The sequence below is a fragment of the Colias eurytheme genome, chromosome 9 (genome assembly GCF_061535395.1).
Source record: "Colias eurytheme isolate Ceu_HAF_F1 chromosome 9, ilColEury1 Martin Lab GWU primary, whole genome shotgun sequence".
In the NCBI taxonomy this organism is placed as follows: Eukaryota; Metazoa; Arthropoda; class Insecta; order Lepidoptera; family Pieridae; genus Colias; species Colias eurytheme.
The window spans coordinates 726,135-751,781 of NC_142988.1; the positions used below are offsets into that span (position 1 = coordinate 726,135).

Sequence of the window (25,647 nt, forward strand, 5' to 3'; positions counted from 1 at the left end):
AATTACTTCACTATAATATAGGAAGGTGGAAGTCAAGCTATTTTGGTAGACTCACCAGTATGACGTCACTTAGTAGCATTTTTATTCTAGTATCACATAAGTAAGTGATTTTTGAAGTTAAAATAAAACAAAATTTATCAGAAGGAATGATCAGGATTTATGTACATTTTATTTTTGATAAATACAACATAATATATGCTTTCTGCCCGAGTGTTTGGCACTATAGTAAAGACCGAAATTAATAAAATTTTTATGTGCCCATAAAATAAATTCAAACTCAAACATTTATTTATTCAATTAGACTTTTTCTAGAAGCACTTTTGATCGTCATAACATATTTTTAACATTTACCACTTTAGAATTGATTTGCAAGAGTCGAGAGTGGTTTAAGCGCATCACACACGGTGAAGATACTATAATATTTTATGTTAAGATTCTCTAATATAAAATATTACTGTATCTTAAGGTATCCGGTATCAGCGTTCTGACCATCATTTTTCTGTTACAAATGACCCGAAATTTTGTGTCAGTGTTAGGGGGTATTAGGGGTCTTATAGTATCTTCACCGTGTGTGATGCGCTTTAGACTAAAAATTTGTGGGCAAAAGCAAGTAATTCTTTAAAACTTGTTACAAATGCTACTAAAACGTCATCCTAGCAGCGACACACAATCTTCAAGACTTCCACTGTGATGTTCCGTTATACGGTCTTCGCTATGATGCTGTTGACTCTCACGAAGTTATCCGCGCCGCAAGACGCTAAGATCAGTTCGTGCTTTCTGTCCTTGTCCAGTTTTGGCTTGAAGGCAAGACGCTTTACCGCGAGGTGGTGGGCTGCGCTGTAAGGAAATAAAATAAAAATTATTGTAATAAAAAAAAAAAAATGGTTGTTTGTAAAGTAGGTTTACGATCGAGATGTTTACGTGATAACACAATGCAGTGGCAGCGCTCGAGATGAGACGGGAGATCGGTCCGTCTCTCTCTCGTTATACCTGCGATCGCGCTCGTGAGGTTTTGGTGTGACACAAGTTTCTGAACATGTCACCCGACTAAAACGATTTTAAAAACGTTATCACGTTAATATAATGAGTTACGAAAATAGAGCATATAAAAGTCATTATAATAATAGTAGAGTGATATTTTACACATGAAACAATATTATTCTAAAAAAAGCTTGTGCTCGGCATACGTGTCAGAAGTGAAACTTCTTTTCCAAGATTAGAGAAAACCAAAATGGTCGCCTTCCTCCATGACGTGGGAGTATTTCCATGACGCGACCTTGAAATTTCACTCTCAACGTGTCCAAAAAAGTTTCACTTCAAAATGTATATTCTAAAGTTTATTTTTGACATCAATTCTTCTATAAAAGATATAATACATAATTAGAATACATTTTAAGGATGCAGAAAGATTTTTTGGATAAGGTAATAATAATTAATATTATTAACATTTAATCTTATTTGAGAATCTGTATCAAATCTCCAAAATGAAGTGAACAAACCTACTAACAAAAATAAAAACCGACTTCAAAAAAAAGGAGTAGGTTATCGGCGGTTTATATTATTCGGCCGGTATTTTTTTTATGTATGTACACCGATTACTCCCAAGGTTTCTGAATCGATTTACGTGATTCTTTTATTAAGTCGAGACTTAATCAACGCAATCACGTCATAACAATAATATATTTAAATATAACTTACTTCCGATCCATTTCAAGCAGCAGAGACCACGTATCCTTGAACGTGTACAGCAAAATGACCCCTGTCTCCAGGCCAATAGCGGCGAAAACCCCCGGCAAGGGGCCGAAAGCTAACGCAGTTACAGCTGACTGTAGTTCCAGTTTTGACACTAGAGCGTAGTTCCTTAGCGATGTGTCCGTTTGTGTGTCTGTTTTGGACCAGAGACACACCTGGAATTGAAGAATAATGTTAAGTGAGAAATTTTTAAATAACGTAAGTATATGAAAAATTTGAATGTTATAAAAAATTTAAAATGCAATTTAAAAATAATTTACTATACTACTACTATCTAAGTTATATTTTTTAATATAAATAAAACGTATTTTAATAATTTATCCTACTTATACCTATGTGAAACGCTAAAAACAGATAATTCAAGATTTATTGTAGCAGTGTTTTGATTTCTTATATAATATTTTACATTTATCACTATTATGTATCTTGCTTCTTCTTCTTCAAGATTCGAATGTACATAGAAATTTCCTCTAAAACTCAAACTCAAACATTTATTTATTCAATTATACATCTTTGAGAAGCACTTTCGAATCGTCATAACATTTTTAACATTTACCACCGATTCGGAAAGCAGTATCTATGGAGAAGAACCGGCAAGAAACTCCAAGATTCGAATCTACTTAGAAATTATCTCAATCAATTTTTTTCATTCGCAATATAGTTGTATCTTTCACCTCAACTATATTGTGAATGTAACTTAAGTGTACAGTTTAAAAGTTGTAACCACGATTTCTACACATAAATTATTTATTAACTATCAATATATACCTTTCCATCCCTAGACCCAGTCGCGAACCCAGTCCCATCATAAAACCAAGCGCAACACCAAATAATCCTCGTATGTACTCCATTACTCTTATCAGTCCCAGCCACGACTTCAATCGAATTTGTCTCTACGTCCCGTTGATATAGAGTCCACTTTCGATCTCTCGAGACGGTGACCAAAAACTGGGAGTTAGGCGAAAACGCGATTTGTGTGACTGTCAGCTGGTGGGATACTAGTTTGTGGGTTCGGTTCCAGGTTTTGGTGTCCCTGGAAATAAATAAATAAATGAAATTTATTTGTCCATTATATGATTTACAATTAATGTACGACAGTGGGTCCCAAACTAAGTGAAATACTTGTGTCTTGGGACCCTGAGTTGCGCTTCTTGGTTATATACATATGTTATGGAATAAATTTATTTTGGAAATTAACAATAATAGCTTGAAAAATTACTGCTGTATATAGTACGCGAAAAATATGTACATCTTCATGGATAATGGTAAGAAATAAAATAAAGATTTCATTTTTCTTAAAAAGCAAAAGAAATTAATTATGAACAAACTTACGATTTATTCTTTTATGTAAACTTATATTAAACAAAAAAAAAACGGTTTACTGAACGTCCTATAACAGAATTCCAGATTTCATTAGATTAAAAAAAAATATGTAATAAATGCATTTATAGTATAGGAATTTTACAAATAGACACATAAAGAAGACAACGATTTATTTTTTACACGCATTGATCCGCTCTTAAGTATGTGTCTAATTTCACGAAAATCGATACAGCAGTTTTTGTGCGAGGGAGTTACAAACAAACATGCAAACTTTCGCATTTATAATATTGCTAGCGGTCCGCCCCGGCTTCGCCCGTGGTACATGTTTACGTTTTCTCTACATAAGAACCATCCTCGTACTTCAAGGAATATAAAAAAAGAATTATCGAAATCGGTTCAGCCGTTCTCGAGTTATGCGCTTACCAACACATTTTGGGATTCATTTTTATATATAAGAATTAGGGTTAATTTCTCACCATATAAGCACAGAAGCATGTTCAACAGTAGTGGCCTTACAAGCGGTAGCCAGTAACTGACCATCGGGGCTCGCTTCAACGCAGTACACTTCATAACCGTGGCCGTACAGTTTGTTCGCTTCTGGCCAGAGAGTGTTCTGCATGAGAGTTTCTTCTGTTGGCGGTTCTGGTAAAAGATATTTGTTTAAAAAAAAGACGGGTTGCACTCCGGGAGTGCCGGCAGAAGTGAAAACTTGATTAATAACGTTGAGCATGTTTGATATTTTGGAATGGTATCCGTCTTACGCTTTTTCGATCAGGTCACGTGTCCTGACGCGAGTTTAAGATTTTATACCCATTACAGAAAAAGTGCTCAACGCCGCTAAAGAAGTTTTCGCTTCAATATTATACTTACTTGACTTTGACTAAAAAATCAAGTATAATAATTTTGACGTAAAATTTACTAACGTTTAACTTTACGTAAAATTTTCTGCAATAGCTGTTCTGCGCTTTCACAGACGACCATCATCAAAATCAGCTCAATGCTTTTCGCGTGAAGAGAAACATGCATACATTCAAACATACAAGTAGATTGTTTAGAATTTGTAAACAAGTTACTTTTTATTCTATAAGAAATTCCGTTTGACAAAGAGATGTATCAATCTATGTATATACATTTACAATGTTTTTTTTTATAGTTTTCGCTATTGTTAAGCAAACGATATCATCATTATTTTTATTTATTTATTTCGGGCAACAAATGTAGTTACTTTATAGTTTACTAGATTTCCGCCCGCGGCTTCGCCCGCGTTTTCAAAGGAAAACCCGCATAGTTCCCGTTCACGGGGGATTTCCGGGATAAAACCCATCCTATGTGTTAATCCAAGTTACCCTCTATATGTGTGCTAAATTTCATTGTAATCGGTTCAGTAGTTTTTACGTGAAAGAGTAACAAACATCCATACATCCATACAAACTTTCGCCTTTATAATAGTATAAGATAAGATAAGATTTGCATGTTTTTTATAAACTTTTCTATAAAATTATTATCTTTTAACTCACCATGCATCTCCATAGGCACGAAATAGCCATCCTTATCAGCATCAGCGTCCTCCATATTGTCTCCGCTAAACACCGCTTTGTTGGAAAGTCCCAAGGAAGGAACGGACGCACCTTCAGGTCCTGTACGGTATTAAAAATATTAATTATTGCTTAATTTATATAGCGCTATTTACAAATAAAGCATGTGTCATTTTTAAATCTTAATATATATAAATCTCGTGTCACAATGTTTGTCCTCAATGGACTCCTAAACCACTTAACCGATTATAATAAAACTAGCTTTCCGCCCGCGGCTTCGCCCGCGTTTTCAGATAAAAACCCGTTCCCGTAGGATTTCCGGGATAAAACCTATTTTATGTCCTTTCTCGGGTATCAAAATATCTCTATACCAAATTTCATGCAAATTGGTTCAGTAGTTCAGGCGTGATTGAATAACAGACAGACAGACAGAGTTACTTTCGCATTTATAATATTAGTATGGATTCGCACACCATGTACAGTTCGATCCAACTTGAGAGACAGGATAGTTTAAACATGTAGGTACCACGGGCGAAGTCGGGGCGGACCGCTAGTATATTTATATGAATGTAACCGTAAACTGGTAAAATCAGGTATTTCATTAATAGTCCAACTATCAAGATCCACCTTTTCATCAAGTTGTTACTTCTGGAAATAATCCTGTATCTACACATAGACACACTCACCCTATAAAGCTGAAGAGTTTGTTTGTTTGTTTGAACGCGCTAATCTCGGGAACTACTGGTCTGATTTGAAAAATTCTTTCGGTGTTAGATAGCCCATTTATCGAGGAAGGTTATAGGTTATATATCATCACGCTACGACCAACAGGGGTGGAGCCACGGGGGTGAAACCGCGCGGAGCAGCTAGTCAGTAATATTCTGGAAGTTCTGTATGAAGTTGGCTGATGCTATGAACACTCGGACCAACTTCTTCACAAACTGACACTTCACCTGTAGACCCTCACCTTGTGTATCGCCCTCCAGCTCTTCACCAGTAATATTCTGGAAGTTCTGTATGAAGTTGGCCGGTGCCTTAAACACTCGGACCACCTTCTCTTCAGCAGCTGACGCGTACTCCGTGGGGGAGATCATGGATACGGAGCACATGTCGTACCCGTGCACTTGGGGACGGGCTATCTCGTGCCATTGGTATGCGCCTGGGAAAAAACGTGTGAAATAACGACGTATTTCTGATATTTGTAGTTTTAAAACGGTATTTTTTTTATTGTTTGATAGGAAAGCGCTTGACCACTATCTCGCCTGATGGAAAGCTGAGATGTGGCCTAAGATGGAGCGCGCTTTCCTAGAAGGTACCTGTTCACTCTTTTCACTCCACGGTATTACTATGTAAACTAGCTGTTAACTGCTGACTAAAGTGGTCATAGGAAAATGGAAGTAGTAAGTTTCACCGCATAGCCTGTATTAAAATGTGAATTTTCGTTTATAAATGTATATCAATTCCATCGATAGCGGATTCTATTTTATAGCGTTTCTGATATATGTATAAAAGATCTTTAATATTAATATTCCCCTCACCACATTTCGCTTTTTTACCTTACTCCCCTTGGTTGCCTGGCAGAGATCACTGCAAAGTGATAAGGCCGCCCTTTGTGCTTTTATTTTATGTGTTTTTAAAACCTTAATGTACTTATATTCTTGCACAATAGAGTATTAAATAAATAAGTTCCCCTCACCATACATATTCTTCTTCCACGGCGCGTGTATCCTGGCGGTCTGGTCGAGGGAGACGCTGAGGATGTACCTCCCCTTCGGCTCCCACTTCATATCCTCCACTGCGCCGAAATGGCCGCCCAGTACTACGCTCGGCACGCATGTTTGTAATTCCTGAAAATAGTCCTAATTAAATTTGCGTTTCAATGAAAATAGGAATAAATTTTGTTTTTTAGTTATAGGTGAGAGATAGTTTTTCCATTATTTTGACTATAATGGCGCGCAAGTCACATGATTAGATTATTTAATCATCCAAAGAACTGCAAAAGGTAAGTAAATAAATATATGCAGTCATCTGGTTGAATCTGCTATTGAATGGTGACATTTAATAGAATGACTAGGCCGAACGTTGATTTTAATTTAAACAGAGCAGATATAACAATGACTGTTTAGGATACTTATACTTTTTCTTTTTAAATTTTATTTTTCATTTTTATTGAATACTAACTTTATCCAATGTCCACAGATGCAGCGAGCCATTATACCCGTGTCCCAAGAAGCCAGTCGGCCCAAACCGGCTCCCATAGAAGCCCAGCCCATTTCCCCCCACTTCTCCCACTCTTATCTTCTCCACCCACGCTCCCCCGAGTTCTGGCTCCCAGAGGATTATTGTTTTATCCAACGATGATGACAGGATGCGATGTAGGGGTTGTTTGTTATCTGTGAAAAGGATTTATGTTGTTTCAATAGTTCTTAAAGCAACAATATTTTTTTTATAATTTAATTTAGCAGCATTACCCGCGAAAGTTTTAGATAATAACCAACAACACTAACGTTAGTTTAGATCTTACAAGTAGATGTGTCCAAATTGATTTTAATTTGATTTAAAGTTTTAAAGCATTAAATTTTTTTTATCAGAATTGGGATTTGTACCCGCGTCTTTCATACAGTGGCGTCGCTTGACCACTCGACTCATGAATTTAATCTTTTTTTTTTATTGTCGATAGGGAAGCGCTTGACCACAATATCGCCTGACCGGTAGGCGCATCCCTAGAAGGTGCCTGTTCACTCTACGCATCTAGTTGAAACTTGAACACCCGTTAACTCCCAGTATTAAATCCACATTTAAATACAAAAATGACCTTTCTCACTGAATACATCCCACTGTACTCCGTACACCCAGCCCTCATGTCCCGCCAGAACTGCTTCCAGCTTCACCGACCACAGTATATCGTAAGCTTCGAACACTTTCCGTTCCACCTTGATGCCCGTGGAGGAGCACGGCTCGTCATCGAAGCGCTGGATGCGCCACACGCGGATGTATGTGTCTTGGGAACATGAAGCGAGGAGGATCGTGTTGTCTGAAATATGTATAAAATTGTTAAGCTATTGCATAGCTTCTATCGCGGGCCTTGAGCGCGGGGACAGAATCGAGAAATTCCGTAACGAAAAAACCTCACGCTCCCCACGCTCACCTCTTGTCGTTGTTCTCTGACGGGCGGAGGTGTGGCTTGAAGGCATAGCATGCAAAAGCTTTACCGCGGCAGTCCCCGAGTGCCACACGTCTTTTTTTTTGTTATGTTATGTAGTATTCATGAACATTTACACAATTTCAAATTCATTTGTTTATTGCTTGAACATGTCCATTAAATGTTGTCTCCTGAATAATATACATATATATTCTTCAGAATCATTTGTTATAGGATCATAAGCATGCAAATTGAATGCTAGTGTATAATTTTACTAGTTTACTGATATGATAGTGTTTAAGTCTCATTCAATGAATCTCCTAGTCATTTAAGAATATGCCGAACATTATATCTGCTCTGTTCTAAGAGCTATTTTAAAATTTGCTAACTAGTTGGAATTTATGCATGCCTGTTAAATCAATGTTCAGCCTAGTCATTCTGTTGAATGTGTTCAATTGAATTAATAATAAGATCAATAATATTTATATGTGTCACTTACCATCCATCACTGTATCAAGTCCTCTCACCCAATCTTCATGTCCCACAAGTGTATCCACTCGATGATATTCTCCGTTCAAAGCGAACACATGTACTTTATTATCGTCGAGACCCAGGAACAGCACCGGTTTGCTGACGATGGGCAGCATCTGTGCGTGCAGCGTGAGGCAGAGCCCGGAGTTCAGGTGGATAGTTTGCTTCAGGAACACTGTATCTGTAATTTATTTGTTTACATGTTAGTTAAGATTTTTGTTTTTAGATAGACTTAAATTATGTATTAGTCTATTTATCTTTAGTTTTTCTTATTGATATATCACAGAATACATAATAGTAGCTAAACACTACAGAACGGACACTCTCCGCCTCCCACCAAAATTAAACACTTACCTCACCCCGCACGATCAGGCTATAAATGGTCCGCATTTTTCTACAAGGACGATACGCAACAAAGATTGACAACATTAATCAAATTGACTTAAAGTAATTTTATTATTTTGAATTTGTTATTATCGTTTTTCGTAGAAAATTGTTAGATATTGTGCTGATTACAGATGTATTTCATCAGAAAAACGAAAATTGTTTTTTACGCTAGTCACAAATGTGCAACCATAAAGCGTTAACACACACATTTGAAGTCCCTACAGTGTGACTGTCAAAACAATAATTTTGTATGGAGTGTCCGGGGTGTGGTTATATGTTAGGAGAGTTTTTCAAATTACCAGAATTATACTATTTCGGATTTCCACAATTAAGTATGTTAGTAATCAAAGTTCTAATAATATAATTTTCTTGCAAAATACATACCATTTGATCGCTCCCATACTTTAACAGTGGAATCAACTGACGCAGTGAACACAAACAAATCATTGCCCCCAGTATACATCCCAAAGATGCAGGTGACACCATCTTCATGGCCAGCGAGCACACTGGTCACCTTCCAGTCTCCCTTCACCAGGGTCCAGATTGCTGCTGTTTTGTCTGCAGATGCTGATATCATCTCCGTACAAGAACCATCTGGTCTTGTGAGCCATTTTACTGAGTTCACTCGAGCATTGTGATGATTTAGAACTGTTATAGGATCTTTGTATATTATTTTCTGTAAAGGATTATTCGAAATGAGAAATAGGGAAATTAAGTGTACGTAAGCGATGCAGAATTAAATAAATCATTTTAAAGATATATCGTATTTACCATTACTCTAATGAGAATAATCCTCAACCATAAGTTTACTTGAAACAATTTTCAATGTAAAAATAAAATATAACTATCAAAGATATTATGGAGGTATTTGTGTAATAAAAAGAGACCTAAACATTGACTGATTTTCTTAAACTTTATTCGCAATATTATACCATTAGGCAAATAAAATATTACAATTTTACCGTATCATAAATGACGATCGCATTACAGGCTCCATAACAAATAACTCCCGCTTTATTCCAGTCTACAATTTCTGGGGTTCGGTTGCAAGCCACTGAGGTATACACCTGCTTAGTGTTGATCTTTAACATGGTGTATTTTCATCAAATTTTATTTATTTCTGAAGATATGTGCGACTTGTTGAGTTTGTTGTGAATTTTTTTGACACTACATTTGCAAGTTCGACATGCGCTGACAAATTGTATTGATTAAGGTTAAAATATTCGTTTAATAATTCTTTGATCTCAGTTTGCTATTTTCGATAATTTTTTATGAGAAGTAAAAATCTAATTTATGCATGAATAAGTAAATTATACGAATTTACATTCTAAAATATTAATATTATCCTTCTTTGTTGACCAAAGTGTTTCTAATATGAAATAGTTAGATTTACGTTATAAACGTATGTAGTTATTGAACGAATTTAGATTTTGGCGGGAAACCATGCCATGACATTTATAATTTTGACTTGTGTTGTAATCAGCTGGCTGCCAAAGAAATATTTATTTTAGTTCTAAATAAAATGTTTAACCTTAATTGAATTTTTAAAAATTAAATCTTATCATATTATATCTACAAGATGCCGGAAGTTATGATATGCGGTATACCTGTTAACTTTCCATTTGAGCCTTATGAAGTGCAAAAGGCTTACATGGCCAGAGTTATTGAAAGTTTGCAAAATAATACCAACGCTCTTTTGGAATCACCTACAGGTACTGGAAAGACATTGAGTTTATTATGTTCCTCTATTGCCTGGTTATTAGTGAAAAAAGCTCAGCTACAAATGAATGCCCAAGTAGGGAATTTTTCCGAACATAGTGGACCGGATAACTTACGGGAAAACCTAAAATCAGCTGCAGGTAAGAAGAAAGACAATACATCATGGGGCATGCCTAAGATTATATACTCATCGAGAACTCACTCACAATTAACTCAAGCTATGCAAGAATTAAAACGTTCGAGCTACAGGCATGTTAAGGCAACAGTTTTAGGATCTAGAGATCAAATGTGCATACATCCTGAAGTCTCCAAAGAGACAAACAACATGAATAAAGTTCATATGTGCCAGCTTAGAGTGAAGTCAAGAACTTGTCATTTTTACAATAATGTTGAATCAAAGAAGGATGACCGATCAGTTAAGGGTGATGAAATATTGGATATAGAAGATCTAGTTACTGTTGGAAAGAAATTAAAATGCTGCCCCTATTATTTGTCAAAGGAATTGAAGCAAGATGCAGATATAGTGTTTATGCCTTATAATTACTTATTAGACCCTAAATCAAGAAAAGCAAACGGTGTAGAACTCATGAATAATGTGATTATACTTGATGAAGCACATAATGTTGAGAAAATGTGTGAAGAATCTGCTTCTTTGCAATTAAGAACCACAGATGTAGCTTTATGTATTGATGAAATTACACATGTTATGAAGTCATTTGCTGAAGGTGGGGAAGAAAATCTAGATTCAACTGTAGATGGTAATCAGCCTAAGGATTTTACCTGTGAAGACTTATGTGTGTTAAAAGAAATAATGCTTGCATTTGAGAAGGCAGTGGATGAAATTGAAGTTGGTGCTGATGGTTCAACATACCCTGGAGGTTTTATATTTGAACTATTAGCTAAAGCTGAGATAAAAGATCATAATCAAATGTCTGTTATAACACTGATAGAGAATTTGATACAATATTTATCAATGGGGAGTGCATCACCGTTTCAACGTAAAGGTGTTGGTCTGCAGAAAATTGTGGATTTGCTTAATGTTGTTTTCAGTGGTACCACACATTCTTACAAAGAAAGAGTCAAGATGTGCTATAAAGTCCACATACAAATTGAAGAAAAGAAAAATAACAAGAAAACAGATAGTTGGGGTGCTTTAAAAACTACTAATACAAAATCGGCTGAAAGAGTTCTTAGTTATTGGTGTTTTAGTCCAGGTTTTGGCATGAAGCAACTTTTAGATCAAAATGTTAGGAGTATTATTTTAACTAGTGGTACTTTAGCACCACTGAAACCTTTGATATCTGAATTAGGAATACCCATTGGTGTGCAATTAGAAAATCCTCATATAGTAAAATCAAATCAAATTTGTGTCAAGATTGTGAGTCAAGGACCTGATTCTGTACAACTTAATTCAAATTACCAGAATAGGGATAATCCTAAATACATATCATCTTTGGGACGGACAATATTGAGTTTCACTCGTGTTGTTCCTGATGGTTTACTAGTCTTTTTCCCCTCATATCCTATCATGACTAAATGTCAAGAAATGTGGCAAGCTGAAGGTATATGGTCCAGTATCAGCAATATTAAACCAATATTTGTGGAACCACAGCGGAAAGATACTTTTAATGCTATCATTAATGATTTTTACAGTAAAATTAGTGACCCTAGTACTAGAGGAGCATGTTTTATGGCAGTATGTAGAGGAAAAGTATCTGAAGGGCTGGATTTTGCTGATATGAATGGAAGAGCTGTAATTATAACTGGGTTACCATTTCCGCCTCTGAAAGATCCCAGAATAATTCTTAAAAAGAAATACCTGGAAGAACTGAGGGCAAAAGATAAAGATTATTTGTCGGGGGATGAGTGGTATTCTTTAGAAGCTACAAGAGCTGTAAATCAAGCTATAGGCAGAGTAATTAGGCATCAAAATGATTATGGAGCAATTTTATTATGTGACACTAGATTTAATAGTCCAAAATTAAAAGGGCAATTGTCAGCTTGGTTGAGAGATTACATAAAGGTGTCAAATAAGTTTGGAGAAACAGTTAGTGAAGTTTGTAGGTTTTTCAAGAATGCAGAAACAACACTTCCAGCACCTAAGCTAAAACCGGTACTACCACATGAAGCTAATATTTATAAAGATGATGGACCTAGAAATATTGCTGGAGTATCATTTCCTACAGTCAACTCCAGAGCTATTCCAAAATCTTCCAAAGCATCTGTCAGTCAATATCCCAATTCAAATGAAGTGTATGCTGATTTTTCAATGGATTTCTATAAAAATGCATCTGCCTATCGCAATGAATTTAAACCTAAACAAGCAAAGGATTTGTTCAGTGCTATTGACTCCAGCAATGATACATCACAAATGCCTAATACATTAGTGACCATACATAAGAGGAACGCTGATGAGACTAATGTACCTCAAGCTAAGAAAAAGAAGTTGAAAATTAAAGCATTTGGGTTTGATGAGAATTTACATAATGAACCTAAAACTGATATTGAGAAGCCAGAAAAAATAGCTCCTGAGTCACTTATAGATTTTGTGAAAGAGATTAAAACATTATTACAAGTAGAACAATATAAGACATTTCAACTGTCTATATCAACATATAAAAAGGAAGGGAATTATGCAGAATTTATCAAAACTTTAACAAGTATATTGGGTAATAGGAAATTATTTTATTTGCTGAAGGGAATGAAAAGATTTTTTAAAGAGGAACATAAGGTTTCTTTTCAAGAGTTTTGTGATAATTTTAAATTTTGACATTGACTATGAAATTTTAAAGAAAATATCTATTATGTAGCTATTAAAATTATGTAATATAAATTAATAAAATTGTACAATTTGCGGAACTGATTTTAATAATGTAATGGATAATGTATAATTATTTTAAAACTAATATGTACTTTTTATCATAATTTATAGAATAAGGTGTAAATAAAATCTCATCATTTTATATTGTAACACTTTATTCTAAAGTAAATCCTATACTTATCTAAAACACATTCTTCGGGGCTTCATTAATTCTATTATTGATAACCACGGAATTTATCCTGAGCATAGTTTGTTCTGCTCTCTGGAAGTTAATTCTCATGAACTGCTTCCTTCGCTTCTTTTTGAAGTGTGTTCGTGTGTGTGAGAGCCCTTTCGATATAATTGTTGCAGTAACAGTGACTAAACCTGGTTGAACAATGGGTCTACCCATAAGAGAGAAGTCTTTGGTAGCAGCGAGCAGAACTTTGTCTAATGTTATTTTATCACCAATGTTTGGGGGCCAGTATCCCTCGACGACTAATAGATCGCCATCTGTAACTCTCCACTGTTTACCAAGTAAATGTACAATGGCAAAATTTCGTGAAACTCTATCTTCAATGAGCTTGTTGCACGTAGATATTACATCTTTCGTAGTATCGGCTACGTATTGATTTTGTGCTGGAGCATTGTTGGTCATAAATCTTGATAGCATTCCACCTAAAAACGTAATAGTAGTATTAAAAATATGAGCAGCTAGTTTGTGTAGTTTTCGATGAAACAATAGTTACCATGCCCATTGCTAAACACGCTGGCTAGCCTTTGCAAGCCAGCTCTTATTAAGGCCATTATTCTCAATTAAATATGGTAATAATTGGCGATATTTATAATTTTTTAAAACAAATCTTTATAACCTCATTTGAACAATTGCAGAATTACGGAGTGTCAAAATAGCAAACTGACAGATAATCTCTGAACAACAGTTAATACCTGTATAATACCTAAATATTTGACAACCAAATATACGTTCGGAATTTTGAAATAATTTAACGACAAAAAAGATATATCGTCTTTAAATTATTGTTTTATTTTTTAGAAGATTTTAGATACTGATTTAATAACTTGAGCGGTATGAATAAGAGTAAGCGACAAATAAAATAAACAAGCGACGAATATTGGTTGATAATAGAAAATAAAATATAGATTTAGCGCACTAATAGTGGGCTATGATCTTGCTACGCTTATTATTATGAATAATCCATTTGATATAGTTACATCCCTCTTGTTTGTATATATAATATCATTCTATACATCTATAGTATTATGTAATATCTACTACAAAAGAAATAGTTTTTTGCCGTTCTTAGTTATCGCGCTATCTTACCAAATATTTTTTTAACCGACCTCAAAAAAAGGAGAGGTTATCAATTCGGCCGGTATTTTTTTTTATCGAACATATTGAACCGAATTCCCGACGTATGCCTAGCTATGTTTATACATAGTAATAACTAATACACACAGCTAAATACACCTTATTGATTATAGATCTGCCTGGAATGTGATTCGTACAAAATTCTTTCCTTTTAATTCCTTTTAATCCTTATGTTAAAAATTAGTTCCTTCTAAGGACGGGAGGGGCACTTTTCAGTTCCCATGATCATGATACTTGATACGAATACTTTTACGATCGTTTTTTGCGTTTTTTATAATATTTAAATTGAATGAATCTTGATTCGACAAGGTTAATATAACTACTATAGCCTTAAGTACTACTTAAACCAGTAGCTTGGCTCACGTAGCAAAAGAAAGGCACGCATAGAAAGTAGATTTCCGCGATTAACCTATTCTACGTCCTTTCTCAGTTTTCAAATTACATTTCCGCAAAATTTCATCAAAATCGGCGCAGTAGTTCAGGCGTGAAGAAGAGACAAATATATAATAATAATGGTTCGGGGCTCACTGAAAATAGGTGCTGCCACGTTTTTTACGTCACAGATGTTCATCGAGTGACGAGTGTTTTCCCCTTCTAATGGCATTATGTTTCACAGACTACACACGTGAATTTTTTAAATACCATTTACCATTATTTTTAATATTGTTTTGTAATGTCTTTGTCTTTTGTCTTTGTCTTTGTCTATGTGCCATTGAATAAATGTTTTTCTTCTTCGTCTCCTTCTTCTTCTTAATATTATGTAGTTGGGATAGTGGAGTGCATAAATTTTTATTAATTAGTTATCGCCTTACATTGTTTATTTTATAATTTATAGAGATCAATTTCATTTTTGTTACAAGTGTTTTTGGTTCTGATACCCCACCGATCGATATGTCATTCTAGAAATCAAATCGGTCCCAAGACGCTTCCTTGTGGGATGCATTACTAATTCTTAAATGAAATTATTAATTCGATTCTCATCACAAAATAGCGCCCAATCAATCCTATTCTTAGTTGACTCACAAAATACCTACGCGTTATTGTATTAAAATAGTGTACAAGTTTTGACTTTTAGCCTTCCTCGCAGGATAAAACGTGCTGAAAGTCGGGATAAAAATGCTAAAGATAGTAAGATACCTACATCACTTTGACCACAGACTAGAAATAACATACTGCTTTGACGTATTATTGCTAAATTTTATGGTGAGTTCACTTGGTTCAGACGCTTGCGTTCAAAGTGACATTCAACGAGCACAAGCACGAGCACAAGCATATAAACATATTGTTGTTTGTGCATGCGCCCGTGTTTGTAGGTACTCGCGCTTACCGCCGATCGGGACGACTGTTGGTTTTTTGACAAACACCAAAGGCTGAATGTATTTGTGCTTGTGCGCCTGTTCACACGTTCGGTTGCACTCACAAGTTGTATGACCAGACCCATGTTTGTACTGATTGGTATGCTCGCGAGCATGTGAATATCGTGCTTAGCCCACGTAAGCCTGCTTGCCGGGCTACTTGCCGGGCTGCTTGTCAGGCTGCTTGCCACGTTTCTGACCGTATCATTATGTGAATCCATTTAGTAAGTTAAGCGTGTTGTGCTTTCAAGAAACAGATAGAAAAGACAAAAAAATATATACACAAATCTAAAGTTACAGTTTGTGTTGATCGACTGTGAAATGTAGAGAGCCTTTCAACATTTTTTGTGAATATGCATTTTCAATGTACAGAATTTGATCTGTTACATTTTTATATACATGTAAACTTTTGAATATGTATTATGTAAATGTAAATTTACAATACATATTCAAAAGGTGGAAAAAAAAGTGTGTTTCTTGTGGAAAGCTCTCGAATAATATAAATTTTATTTTTGTTTTTGTATTGAATAGTGCGAGCAAACGAGTGGCTTCGGAGTAAATTAATACTGCTGCCCTGAAGCTTGCATTCTCGGCAAACGTAAATTCATTCGATTATTGTTTTTTTTTACATCGAAAGCGCTGAATCAATTCTGAAGAAATTTGGCATGACCAGAAAATAAAAGGATAGTTAACTCTTTCTTCTCTTGTTTTTTTTCAGAGATTGATATTTCATGGCAAAAATAAATAAAGATTTTCGTTATTTTCATAATTATTCTATTTTAGCTGTGAGATGGCCTTTTACCTGCTACGCCGGTACCTAGACGGGCAAAAGCCAGTACTAATCAAAGCCCGAAGTAACATTGGTGTCTTTATATTGGACCTACATAATATGTATTACATTAAAGTACAGCCTAGAAAAATATACATATTATATTATATACCCATGGTCATATGAATGTGTATTTATTGTAATAGATATTAACCGTAACCTTGCGTTCAACAGCCAACATCAACCCGCGCTATGTTATTTATTTGTACACGAACAAAACTAATAAAAACTATAATCACACTACAATCACCTATAATTAGAAAATAGAAGGAGCACTATAATTATTATTGGAAAATAAAAAACTCATGAATTTATTGTTTAAAATATTTAAAATATTTTACATTTAAAATATTTCATTTGATATGCTAGTGCCGTTTTTATTTTTTATAATTTTGACATACCTATGCTGTTATATTATCACGGTGCATTTCCATCAAATGAACATAGAGCTAGAGCATTATTTCGTGATCTTGTAGTGTAAACGAAAACTCGTATTCAGTGTTGTTCAGTATTAGAACATTGCATAGAATATTTTTGGACGCACTAAGAACTACGAATGAATGCTCTACGCCTGTTTACACTAAAATAATTTGACAAAGAGGGGTTAGAATGAGCATTCACTCGTTTGATATAAATGCACCGTTAACGACAACGCAAAAACTTAAATTTATGAGGTCGTTAAGGATAAGTAAATATATATATTTTTTTTTTTATATAAGAGGAGGCAACAGAGCAGACGCGTCACCTGATGTTAAGTATACTGCGTCACCCATAGGCACCAGCAATGCCGGGGACATTGTTAGTGCGTTGCCGGCCTTTAAGGTAGGAGTACGCTCTTTTCTTGAAGGTCCCTAAATAAATGGTAAAGTCGAATGAATCGATAGGCTGATATATTATGCCGCTGCGTAAACGACTTGTATTTTAAAATTGAGAAATTTGTATGAAATTCTGTCCGCCTTTAAACGTAATAGCTTCTTGTTTAGAAATTAAGAATCAAGTATATCAGAATGTATGAAAATTAAATAAATTATATAATTTCATGGTATTTTTTTTTTGTTTAATGGAAGATTTACGATTCACGCTGGCAGACAGGTAGTACCTAAGTTAATACATTCTTAAAATTAAAGGTAAACATCAGACAGTATTAATTCTGAACAATAACTAATGATGCATCGAAATGTGTTAATCTTTAATAAATTAAATGCAAATAAAAAGCAATCAAAAAGCTTTATTTTGAAAGCTTATACGACAAAAATAAAGAGTTGAGCTTTTTTGTCATCAAATATATTATAAGCCAAGAAGATATAAGCATTCTTTTTTACGATGTTATGACATCGACGGCAATACTTTGCGTTTGAACGGTTTGAACTTAATAGACCGGGAGATACTGACACAAAATTTCGAGTCATTTGTAACAGGATGGCGGTTCTACAGGGGTCTTAGTACGCAATGACAAAAAGAAAAACGATGGTGTGAACACTGGTACCGGCGGCTTAGTCGCGTGGGCGTTAGTCGAACTCGTCGTAAAAATAGCGAAAGTCAAACGATTTGTAACACAAAAATTTTAGAATTTACCGATAGCCCATAAAAAAGAAGTAGGCGGTAGTGTCATGCCATACTTTTCCGGTGTGACTTACAGCCCGCCATACCGACGCAAATGTGTTGATTTAAAAAAAAACAATTCAACCATTTGTACCAGGCTAACTTTTGCACAGGTAACCATCGTCGTGTAGCCATTTACGAAAATCACCATACCATACTTTTCGGACGATTCCAAATGGTCGCCATACCGCCGAAAATCTGCAAAAAATTTTTTTTTTCGCCAAACTTTTTGTACCAGTATTGCATTTGGATTTTTGGAGAGTATTTGATAAAATGTGACCATTATTATATTTGCCATACTTCTAGTAGGGGGAAAAGTGCTGCCATACTTCATAAATAAATTTATTATTAATTTATAGAAGTGAAGATTTCTACCACCTAGATCTTTGAAATTTTGTATTTATATTTGTTGAACCTCAAACTTATAGGAAAGATTAATGCCATACTGTTACAAATCGTTCAAAATACGAATAAAATCATACAATAAAAAAAAATCTTATACACATTCGCCACCTCCCACAGGTATGGCATTATCACACTTCTATTTATAATCATTCAGGAGTTGTTGAAAAAAAAATTTAGGGTGTTACAAATGGTTCGGCGAAAAAAAAATTTGCAGATTTTCGGCGGTATGGCGACCATTTGGAATCGTCCGAAAAGTATGGCATGGCGATTTTCGTAAATGGCTGTACGACGATGGTTACCTGTGCAAAAGTTAGCCTGGTACAAATGGTTGAATTGTTTTTTTTTAAATCAACACATTCGCGTCGGTATGGCGGGCTGTAAGTCACACCGGAAAAGTATGGCATGACACAACCGCCTACTTCTTTTTTATGGGCTATCGGTAAATTCTAAAATTTTTGTGTTACAAATCGTTTGACTTCGCTATTTTTCCGACGAGTTCGACTAACGCCCACGCGACTAAGCCGCCGGTACCAGTGTTCACACCATCGTTTTTCTTTTTGTCATTGCGTACTAAGACCCCTGTAGAACCGCCATCCTGTTACAAATTACTCGAAATTTTGTGTCAGTATCTCCCGGTCTATAATGTCAACCAAAGATTCTGAATTTCCCTACGCTTAACAACTGACATTCAAGATGTTTGCCTTAAAATGTTAATTATCCTGCAATTAAATGAATCCGCTCGTTATGATAATAATCTATCAATGCGATGTGTGCTTGTACAAAGACTTTCATACAGACAAATTTTTATAAAAAATGAGTTTTTCTTAAAATGGTAAAATAATATTTGAAAATATACTTGATTATTTATTAATTTAAATTTATTTATCATCAAACTTTTACCGTGAACTTTTATGTAGAAATTGATTGTCCCTATTATAATATTTATTAGGTATTTCGCGTATTATGTTCGCGTGACGCTGTCACCAAGTAAAGATCAGCTCCGTACAAATAAACGATTAAAAATATTAAAAATTACTGTTTATAAACAAAAAATAGTGTATCTTACTCTGTGATTTTTGAACTATCGGGACAAGTGTTATATAACTAAAATTGACTGTAAATTCTACAATATTAAAAGTTATTATAGTGAAAGAAAGTGAAGAAAAAAATCGGACAAAAATATGTGTTAAATCGTTAACTTTGTGTGAAAGTGTGATTCATACAGTTAAGACAATCCCTGGGATCATTATTTTTATTAGTGTTTAGTATCCATAAAAAGTGACAAGATGTTATTTTTTAATTTCCTTTGTTCACAAAAATGAGTCATAGTAACGTATTTTACAAAAACGAATACCACAATTAAGAACTATACAAAAATTTCGTATGCATATGTAATTGTACGCATACTGCCCACCAGAGACTAAAGAGCAGTAACAGCCCTTTTGTGATTTTTCGTTTTATTAGTGATTCTGAAAGCGGGTTTCTTAAGCTTTCTATTGAATTAACTTACTTATTTCTAAGACTATAAGAATGGTTTTTATTTAACAGTTTTCACTTACTGCAAACGAAAAAAATTAACAATTTGGCGTGATTTCCCAACTAAAATACAGTATAAATTATACTGCAGATTAAATTTTAAGGTTTCATAACTAAAATGCAGTAAGCAATATAATTTTACAGTTCTTTAGATAGTTTTATATTTCTGGAAAAAAATAAAAATAAAAAAATTAATACGCAGTAAAATTTACCGCCATACAAGCTATTTTTACTGCAAATTAAGAAAATACAATTTATTGTCACGAACTCCCAACTAAAATGCAGTAAAATCAAAGCTTGTCGCATTTTAGTTGTGAATACTTAACATTCTTTTATCATTATAAACTGACTAACACGCAGTAAAATACAGCATTACTGCAGATTAGTTTGGATAGCATAATGACACAGATATGATTATTCCTAGCTAAAGTGCAGTTAATGTTTTAAATACTGCAACTGTGAACTAGCTATTTTTCTTACTGCACTAGTTAATTGAACACTTTTTTCTTAAAAAACTAACTAAAATGCAGTATTTTTTTGACCTTACTGCATGTTAGTTGGGTTTCTTGACAAAATAACTGATCCAAACGCAGTAATAGGGCTTTTTGCTGCATTTTACTAAGTTTAAAATGGTATTTTTTACAAAAAAGGCTATGCAGTAATAGGCACCAAAAAGAATAAATGGCCATAATAAATTCAGTTATTAAGATATATTTTTTTTTATTGCTTTAACGTGTGAACCTATGCCTTTACAACCTTTCTGCATTCAAATTTTTTTGCTTATCATTCTGTTGATTTTTTAAAATCAATTCTTAACTTTAAATGCGTTTTACTCGAAATCGTGATTTTGCTGTTACTGCACTTTAGTGTATGGTGGGCAGCATAGCTGCTGCCTGATACTACTAGACTTCAAAACAATCGACAACGAGCAAGCAGAGTTCAAAACCAGACTGGGGCGGGAGATATTATAAAAGAATTTTTTTTTTTTTATTTTTAATTTTTTCTTCATATTAAAAAAAGGGATTTGAAACATTCCTGCTATAAAAATAAAAAAATATATATATATTAATTAAAAAAAAAAAAAGGATTTAAATAACAAAAATGAACGACAATCATACCTTCGTAACTTTTAGAAGAAAGGGTCAATCAAACTTTAACGAGTCATTGGATTCTTCATTAATGTCCACAAATACGGATTATTTATCTAAAAGTTTACCTGACATCTCCACTGTAAATATATACGAACACACTGAACTACTAGAACAAATAAGTGAACTAAAAACGCAACTACAATCTGCACACGATGAAATTGATAATCTGTTATTGGAGAAATGCTCAATGGAAAAAAAGATAGTTAAACAACAAAATACTATAGCTCATTTAAAGAAAATTTGTACACCCCCCACACTCAACGATTCGGTCAATCATATCTCATCAATAAAAAAGAAGCCGTGCAAATCCAGATATAGCCTACTAAAAACCCAAAAATTAAACGTGAGTTGCAGTGATCTTTCTGCCGATGAAATTGCGGCAACTGACAGCGCAACAAAAACACAGCCTAACCATAATATGTCGACGGATGGCGCTTCAAAATCTATAAACAATAATAGACAGTGCGAGCAGACACAAGATGGCGTTGTATTAAAAAATGAATCGCATTACTGCAGTGACCATAACAAAAATAAAGAATATATAAATTACAATCAACTTCTCCCCGAAATATATATTATTGGAAGTCAACAAGGCAAGGGTCTTGTCTCCGAGCTTATACGTTCTAGAATAAAAACAAATTATGGCAAATACTACATTAACTCCTTCATCAAACCCTATGCCAAAACTTGTGATATAGTAAATAGTTTACATAGTTTCCGTGATTTACCTGAGAACTATTTAATAGTGTGTGTAGGTGAAAATGACAAAAATCCCTATGAGGTGATTATGGAACTATCGACAATATTAGCAATATGCTGAAGCAAAAACAATATGACTCATCTTAATATACACTATGATGGTAAAACGATTCAAGAAGTTACTGAAACCAAATTTTTAGGCTTAGTTCTTGACCAAAGATGTAGTTGGAAATCACAGGTTGAATGTGTTAGTACGCGCTTGAATAGATTCGTGTTTGCACTACGGCGTATCCGTAAGACTGTATCTGAAAAAGCTGCTATAGTGGCATATCACGGTTACGTTGCATCAATATTGCGATACGGAATACTTTTGTGGGGGAATTCCGTTAATATTAATCAAGTGTTTTTAGCCCAGAAAAAGTGTTTAAGAGCTATAGCGGGTGTCGGTCCTCTTGTAAGCTGTAGGCCAATTTTTCAGCGGCTGAAAATTCTTACACTTCCCGGTATGTACATTTTAGAAACCATAATTTTCGTCAAAAAGCATCATAACTTATTCACAACCTTTGAGGATAGCTCGCTTTTCATTACAAGAGACCCGACGCGTTTGCGCATGCCTTTGTGTAGAACGGCGCTCCTTAACAGGAACAGCTATGCAATGGCTATCAAAATTTTTAACCATCTTCCTAAAGAGTTTAGATCACTGCCACTTAATAAATTAAAATGGCAACTAGTGAAATTCCTCGCAGAGCGTTCCTTTTACACAATGGCAGAATACTTCAAATATAAATTTTGACTTTGATTGTTTGACTTTGATAATAATGATTGTAGAATGTAAATTTAATGATAATGAAAATAATAAATGAAATTTTGATTTATAATTAAGTGACATAATTTGCATGCTGTTAATAACGGCTGAACATGCTGGAACTCAATTGTTAACATCTATGTATACCATGTTTTTTGGCAAATAAATTAATTTGAATTTGAATTTGAATTTAATATCAACCACGAGATCTTAATTCTAATCTGTATGACTGTATCTCAATATATTGTATATAAAACAAATGAATAAAAAATGAACGTTAAGATTTATGAAAACTATTAAATGTTTCATAAAACAAGCTCTAAACGTTTTGTGATAAATTTTACAGCATTAATAAAATCACCAACGATAAATCCTTTTGCAAAAAAAAACAGCAATAAATAGTTGAAGATAAAGTGTGAGTCATCTCAGAAATGCATTTAACGAGTTATTCGTAGCACGACATTAGTTATCGTAGCACTTGCTACGAGCTCGCTACGATCCGTAATAACAAGCACAAATAACAGCGCATTGTTAATATGGTACAGTTTTTATGATTCTTTTTACACAATTATAAATGTAAAAAATGAAATACATTCAGAATAGACTCAACTGAAAAATAACATAAAAAGCCGTCACCGCAACGGAACTTCAATATTATTCATAATTAAAAAGCAGAGCGTATAAAATGCAGCATGAATAATTACGACCCGCATAACATCACGTTCGCAGGTAATCTATCAAGGCTTTTTCCAAAAGCAGGTGCACCTAGGTTGGTTTTCAGGGCGCGCTCGGATATCGTCGGCGCTCTCCACCGCGCTCGTCGATTGTCGCCCGCGTCTGGGGTCCGTTGCCATGCCGACGGGAACGCACCGGACGCAACCGAAAATAAACACAGCTCAGCAGACACCTATATTTTATTTAATTAAGCCGAGATTAATGAACGCATGAATCGAACGGGTGAACAATTTGAATTTATAGATTAGGGCGTGCGCAAAGAATGTAGAGTTTTGCAAAATTTTCTCTGGCAGGCTGTTTGTTCGGGCCGGGTAGATTGGGGGTGGAGGGTGGGTGGGAAGCTGTGCCGGTGCGCGCGCAACGCTCTCGCGTCAGTCGCTAGGCGGCGCGGGCCGGCGCACGGTCGATACCTGCCGCGCGCAACGCACGGCCATGCTGCACGACTCGTGCACGTGCAAGCGGCTTCGTGCTGCCGTCTGAGTGCTAGTGGTCGCGTCCCCGCGTGTTGTGCTTCGGTCTGTACATGTGCGACTTTGCAGTGCTAAGGTAACCGTTTGACACGATTTGTCACGCGACATGGCATCAATCAATCGTTATGCTAATCTCAAATCTCGTAAGTTGTAAGATAAGGAATGTCTCATTGAACCTGTGATGGATATGATTGAATTTTAACGCCGTTTGCTTGGGGTGAAATTTAGAATGTGTAGCGTTTTATTTATTGAAGATGTTATCACAATTTGATTAATAGAAATGCACATTACGGTGGTGATATGCATTCGGAATGAAAAGGTCTCGTTACCTGATGACAAATGAACCTCTAAAATGTCGCTTGTACGTCATACACGTATTTTGCTCGTAGGTTCCCTAAAATCTGTGTCAAGTTCGCTTTAAGAAGTATCGTACTCTGAATACGTGGAGACAAATAATAACGAAAGGTAAATGGAAATGGCGAATAATTAAGTGCAAAAAGAAATGTGATCACGTTGACACAGTTTGCTGGCTCTACTCTCGAATTTGGATGAAATAATTAAACGGCAATTTCTCTGAAAAATTAAGGCGTTGAGTTTCACACTATAAATTCCTGTCGAAGTCACGTGTTTATCAGTGGTAGAGTAGCTTGAAAACAGCTCGACTCATCGCACAAATATTTATTGTACGCCCACTCTACGCTGTTTTATCTTCAATAATTCATCATCGATTCAACTGATTATACAACCTCATATAAACAGCACAAACCAGCGTTTTATCTCGAATAAAATGTCATAAAAATGTATCTAGAACCAATTACTATAACTGGCGTGCTTTACCAACCTATTTGTCACACCCTTGAGCTAAGAGGCTGGTGCTAATGAGCTGGCTTTGGATAAAGATATCACCTTCAGAATGGACCGCCTGTATAAAATAGCTTGACATTAGGAGAATATAGTTGCCGCAATTTGGATTCAAGAGATCTGTGGCCTAATTCCGACAACATCTTCGTTTTTGAATGCGTACACGGGATTCACGTGGCTATGCGAAAATGTTTTTATGACTTGATTTATGCATTCATATTGAATTGAAATAAAGCTTGTTTTTTATCGTGTGTGGATAAAGAACATAAATGTCGATCTTATTCAATGATCATCGGGGCTGTTTTATTTATATAGCATTCACAAGTTATCATGTGCTTATCACATGGTTATGAACTGCGCGGTTATCAATCTTGCTTCACGATCATATTTTCTGCTATTTTATAGATTAAAAACATGTCTAAATCAACTTTATTAACAACATTAAACGATTGTTTATACAATGAACTAAATAATAGTATTTATTTAGTACAAACATTTCTTTGACGACTCTACATCAAAAATCTCTACCATAAATACAATTTAGCGAATTACATAACAAGGTTATGAGATGTAGATTAGGAATAACATATGCGATTACATTAGGAGGTCTTAAAGTAAAA

General features: G+C 34.9%; 3 protein-coding genes across 3 annotated transcripts; 1 reads left to right on the top strand and 2 right to left on the bottom strand.

Annotated features, from left to right (window-relative positions):
- Nucleotides 1-582: 582 nt before the first annotated feature.
- Elp2 (elongator complex protein 2) lies at nt 583-9,855 on the bottom strand. The gene is made up of 12 exons (XM_090105838.1): nt 9,633-9,855; nt 9,055-9,346; nt 8,252-8,464; nt 7,426-7,644; nt 6,792-7,003; nt 6,307-6,457; nt 5,578-5,769; nt 4,593-4,712; nt 3,552-3,717; nt 2,521-2,785; nt 1,699-1,907; nt 583-837 (listed from the first exon to the last, which is right to left on the bottom strand). Exons 1-12 carry the CDS (start codon nt 9,759-9,761, stop codon nt 699-701), a joined length of 2,307 nt encoding a protein of 768 aa, XP_089961964.1. The 5' UTR covers nt 9,762-9,855; the 3' UTR covers nt 583-698.
- Nucleotides 9,856-10,153: 298 nt separating this feature from the next.
- Rtel1 (Regulator of telomere elongation helicase 1) lies at nt 10,154-13,322 on the top strand. Its single transcript, XM_090105564.1, has one exon. The coding sequence runs from the start codon at nt 10,250-10,252 to the stop codon at nt 13,157-13,159; it is 2,910 nt and encodes a 969-aa protein (XP_089961690.1). The 5' UTR covers nt 10,154-10,249; the 3' UTR covers nt 13,160-13,322.
- mRpL21 (mitochondrial ribosomal protein L21) lies at nt 13,322-14,101 on the bottom strand. The gene is made up of 2 exons (XM_090105565.1): nt 13,939-14,101; nt 13,322-13,867 (listed from the first exon to the last, which is right to left on the bottom strand). Exons 1-2 carry the CDS (start codon nt 13,994-13,996, stop codon nt 13,392-13,394), a joined length of 534 nt encoding a protein of 177 aa, XP_089961691.1. The 5' UTR covers nt 13,997-14,101; the 3' UTR covers nt 13,322-13,391.
- Nucleotides 14,102-25,647: the final 11,546 nt, after the last annotated feature.

What these genes read in the sequence shown, in the direction of transcription:
- mRpL21 (XM_090105565.1), bottom strand. Translation starts at nt 13,996, where the DNA reads ATGGCCTTAATAAGAGCTGGCTTGCAAAGGCTAGCCAGCGTGTTTAGC. An exon ending in CGTGTTTAGCAATGGGCATG is followed by an intron (nt 13,868 to 13,938) that starts GTAACTATTGTT and finishes TTACGTTTTTAG; the next exon opens with GTGGAATGCTATCAAGATTT.
- Rtel1 (XM_090105564.1), top strand. Translation starts at nt 10,250, where the DNA reads ATGCCGGAAGTTATGATATGCGGTATACCTGTTAACTTTCCATTTGAG.
- Elp2 (XM_090105838.1), bottom strand. Translation starts at nt 9,761, where the DNA reads ATGTTAAAGATCAACACTAAGCAGGTGTATACCTCAGTGGCTTGCAAC. An exon ending in AGTATGGGAGCGATCAAATG is followed by an intron (nt 8,465 to 9,054) that starts GTATGTATTTTG and finishes AATAAATTACAG; the next exon opens with ATACAGTGTTCCTGAAGCAA. An exon ending in CATGCTTCTGTGCTTATATG is followed by an intron (nt 2,786 to 3,551) that starts GTGAGAAATTAA and finishes ATTTATTTCCAG; the next exon opens with GGACACCAAAACCTGGAACC.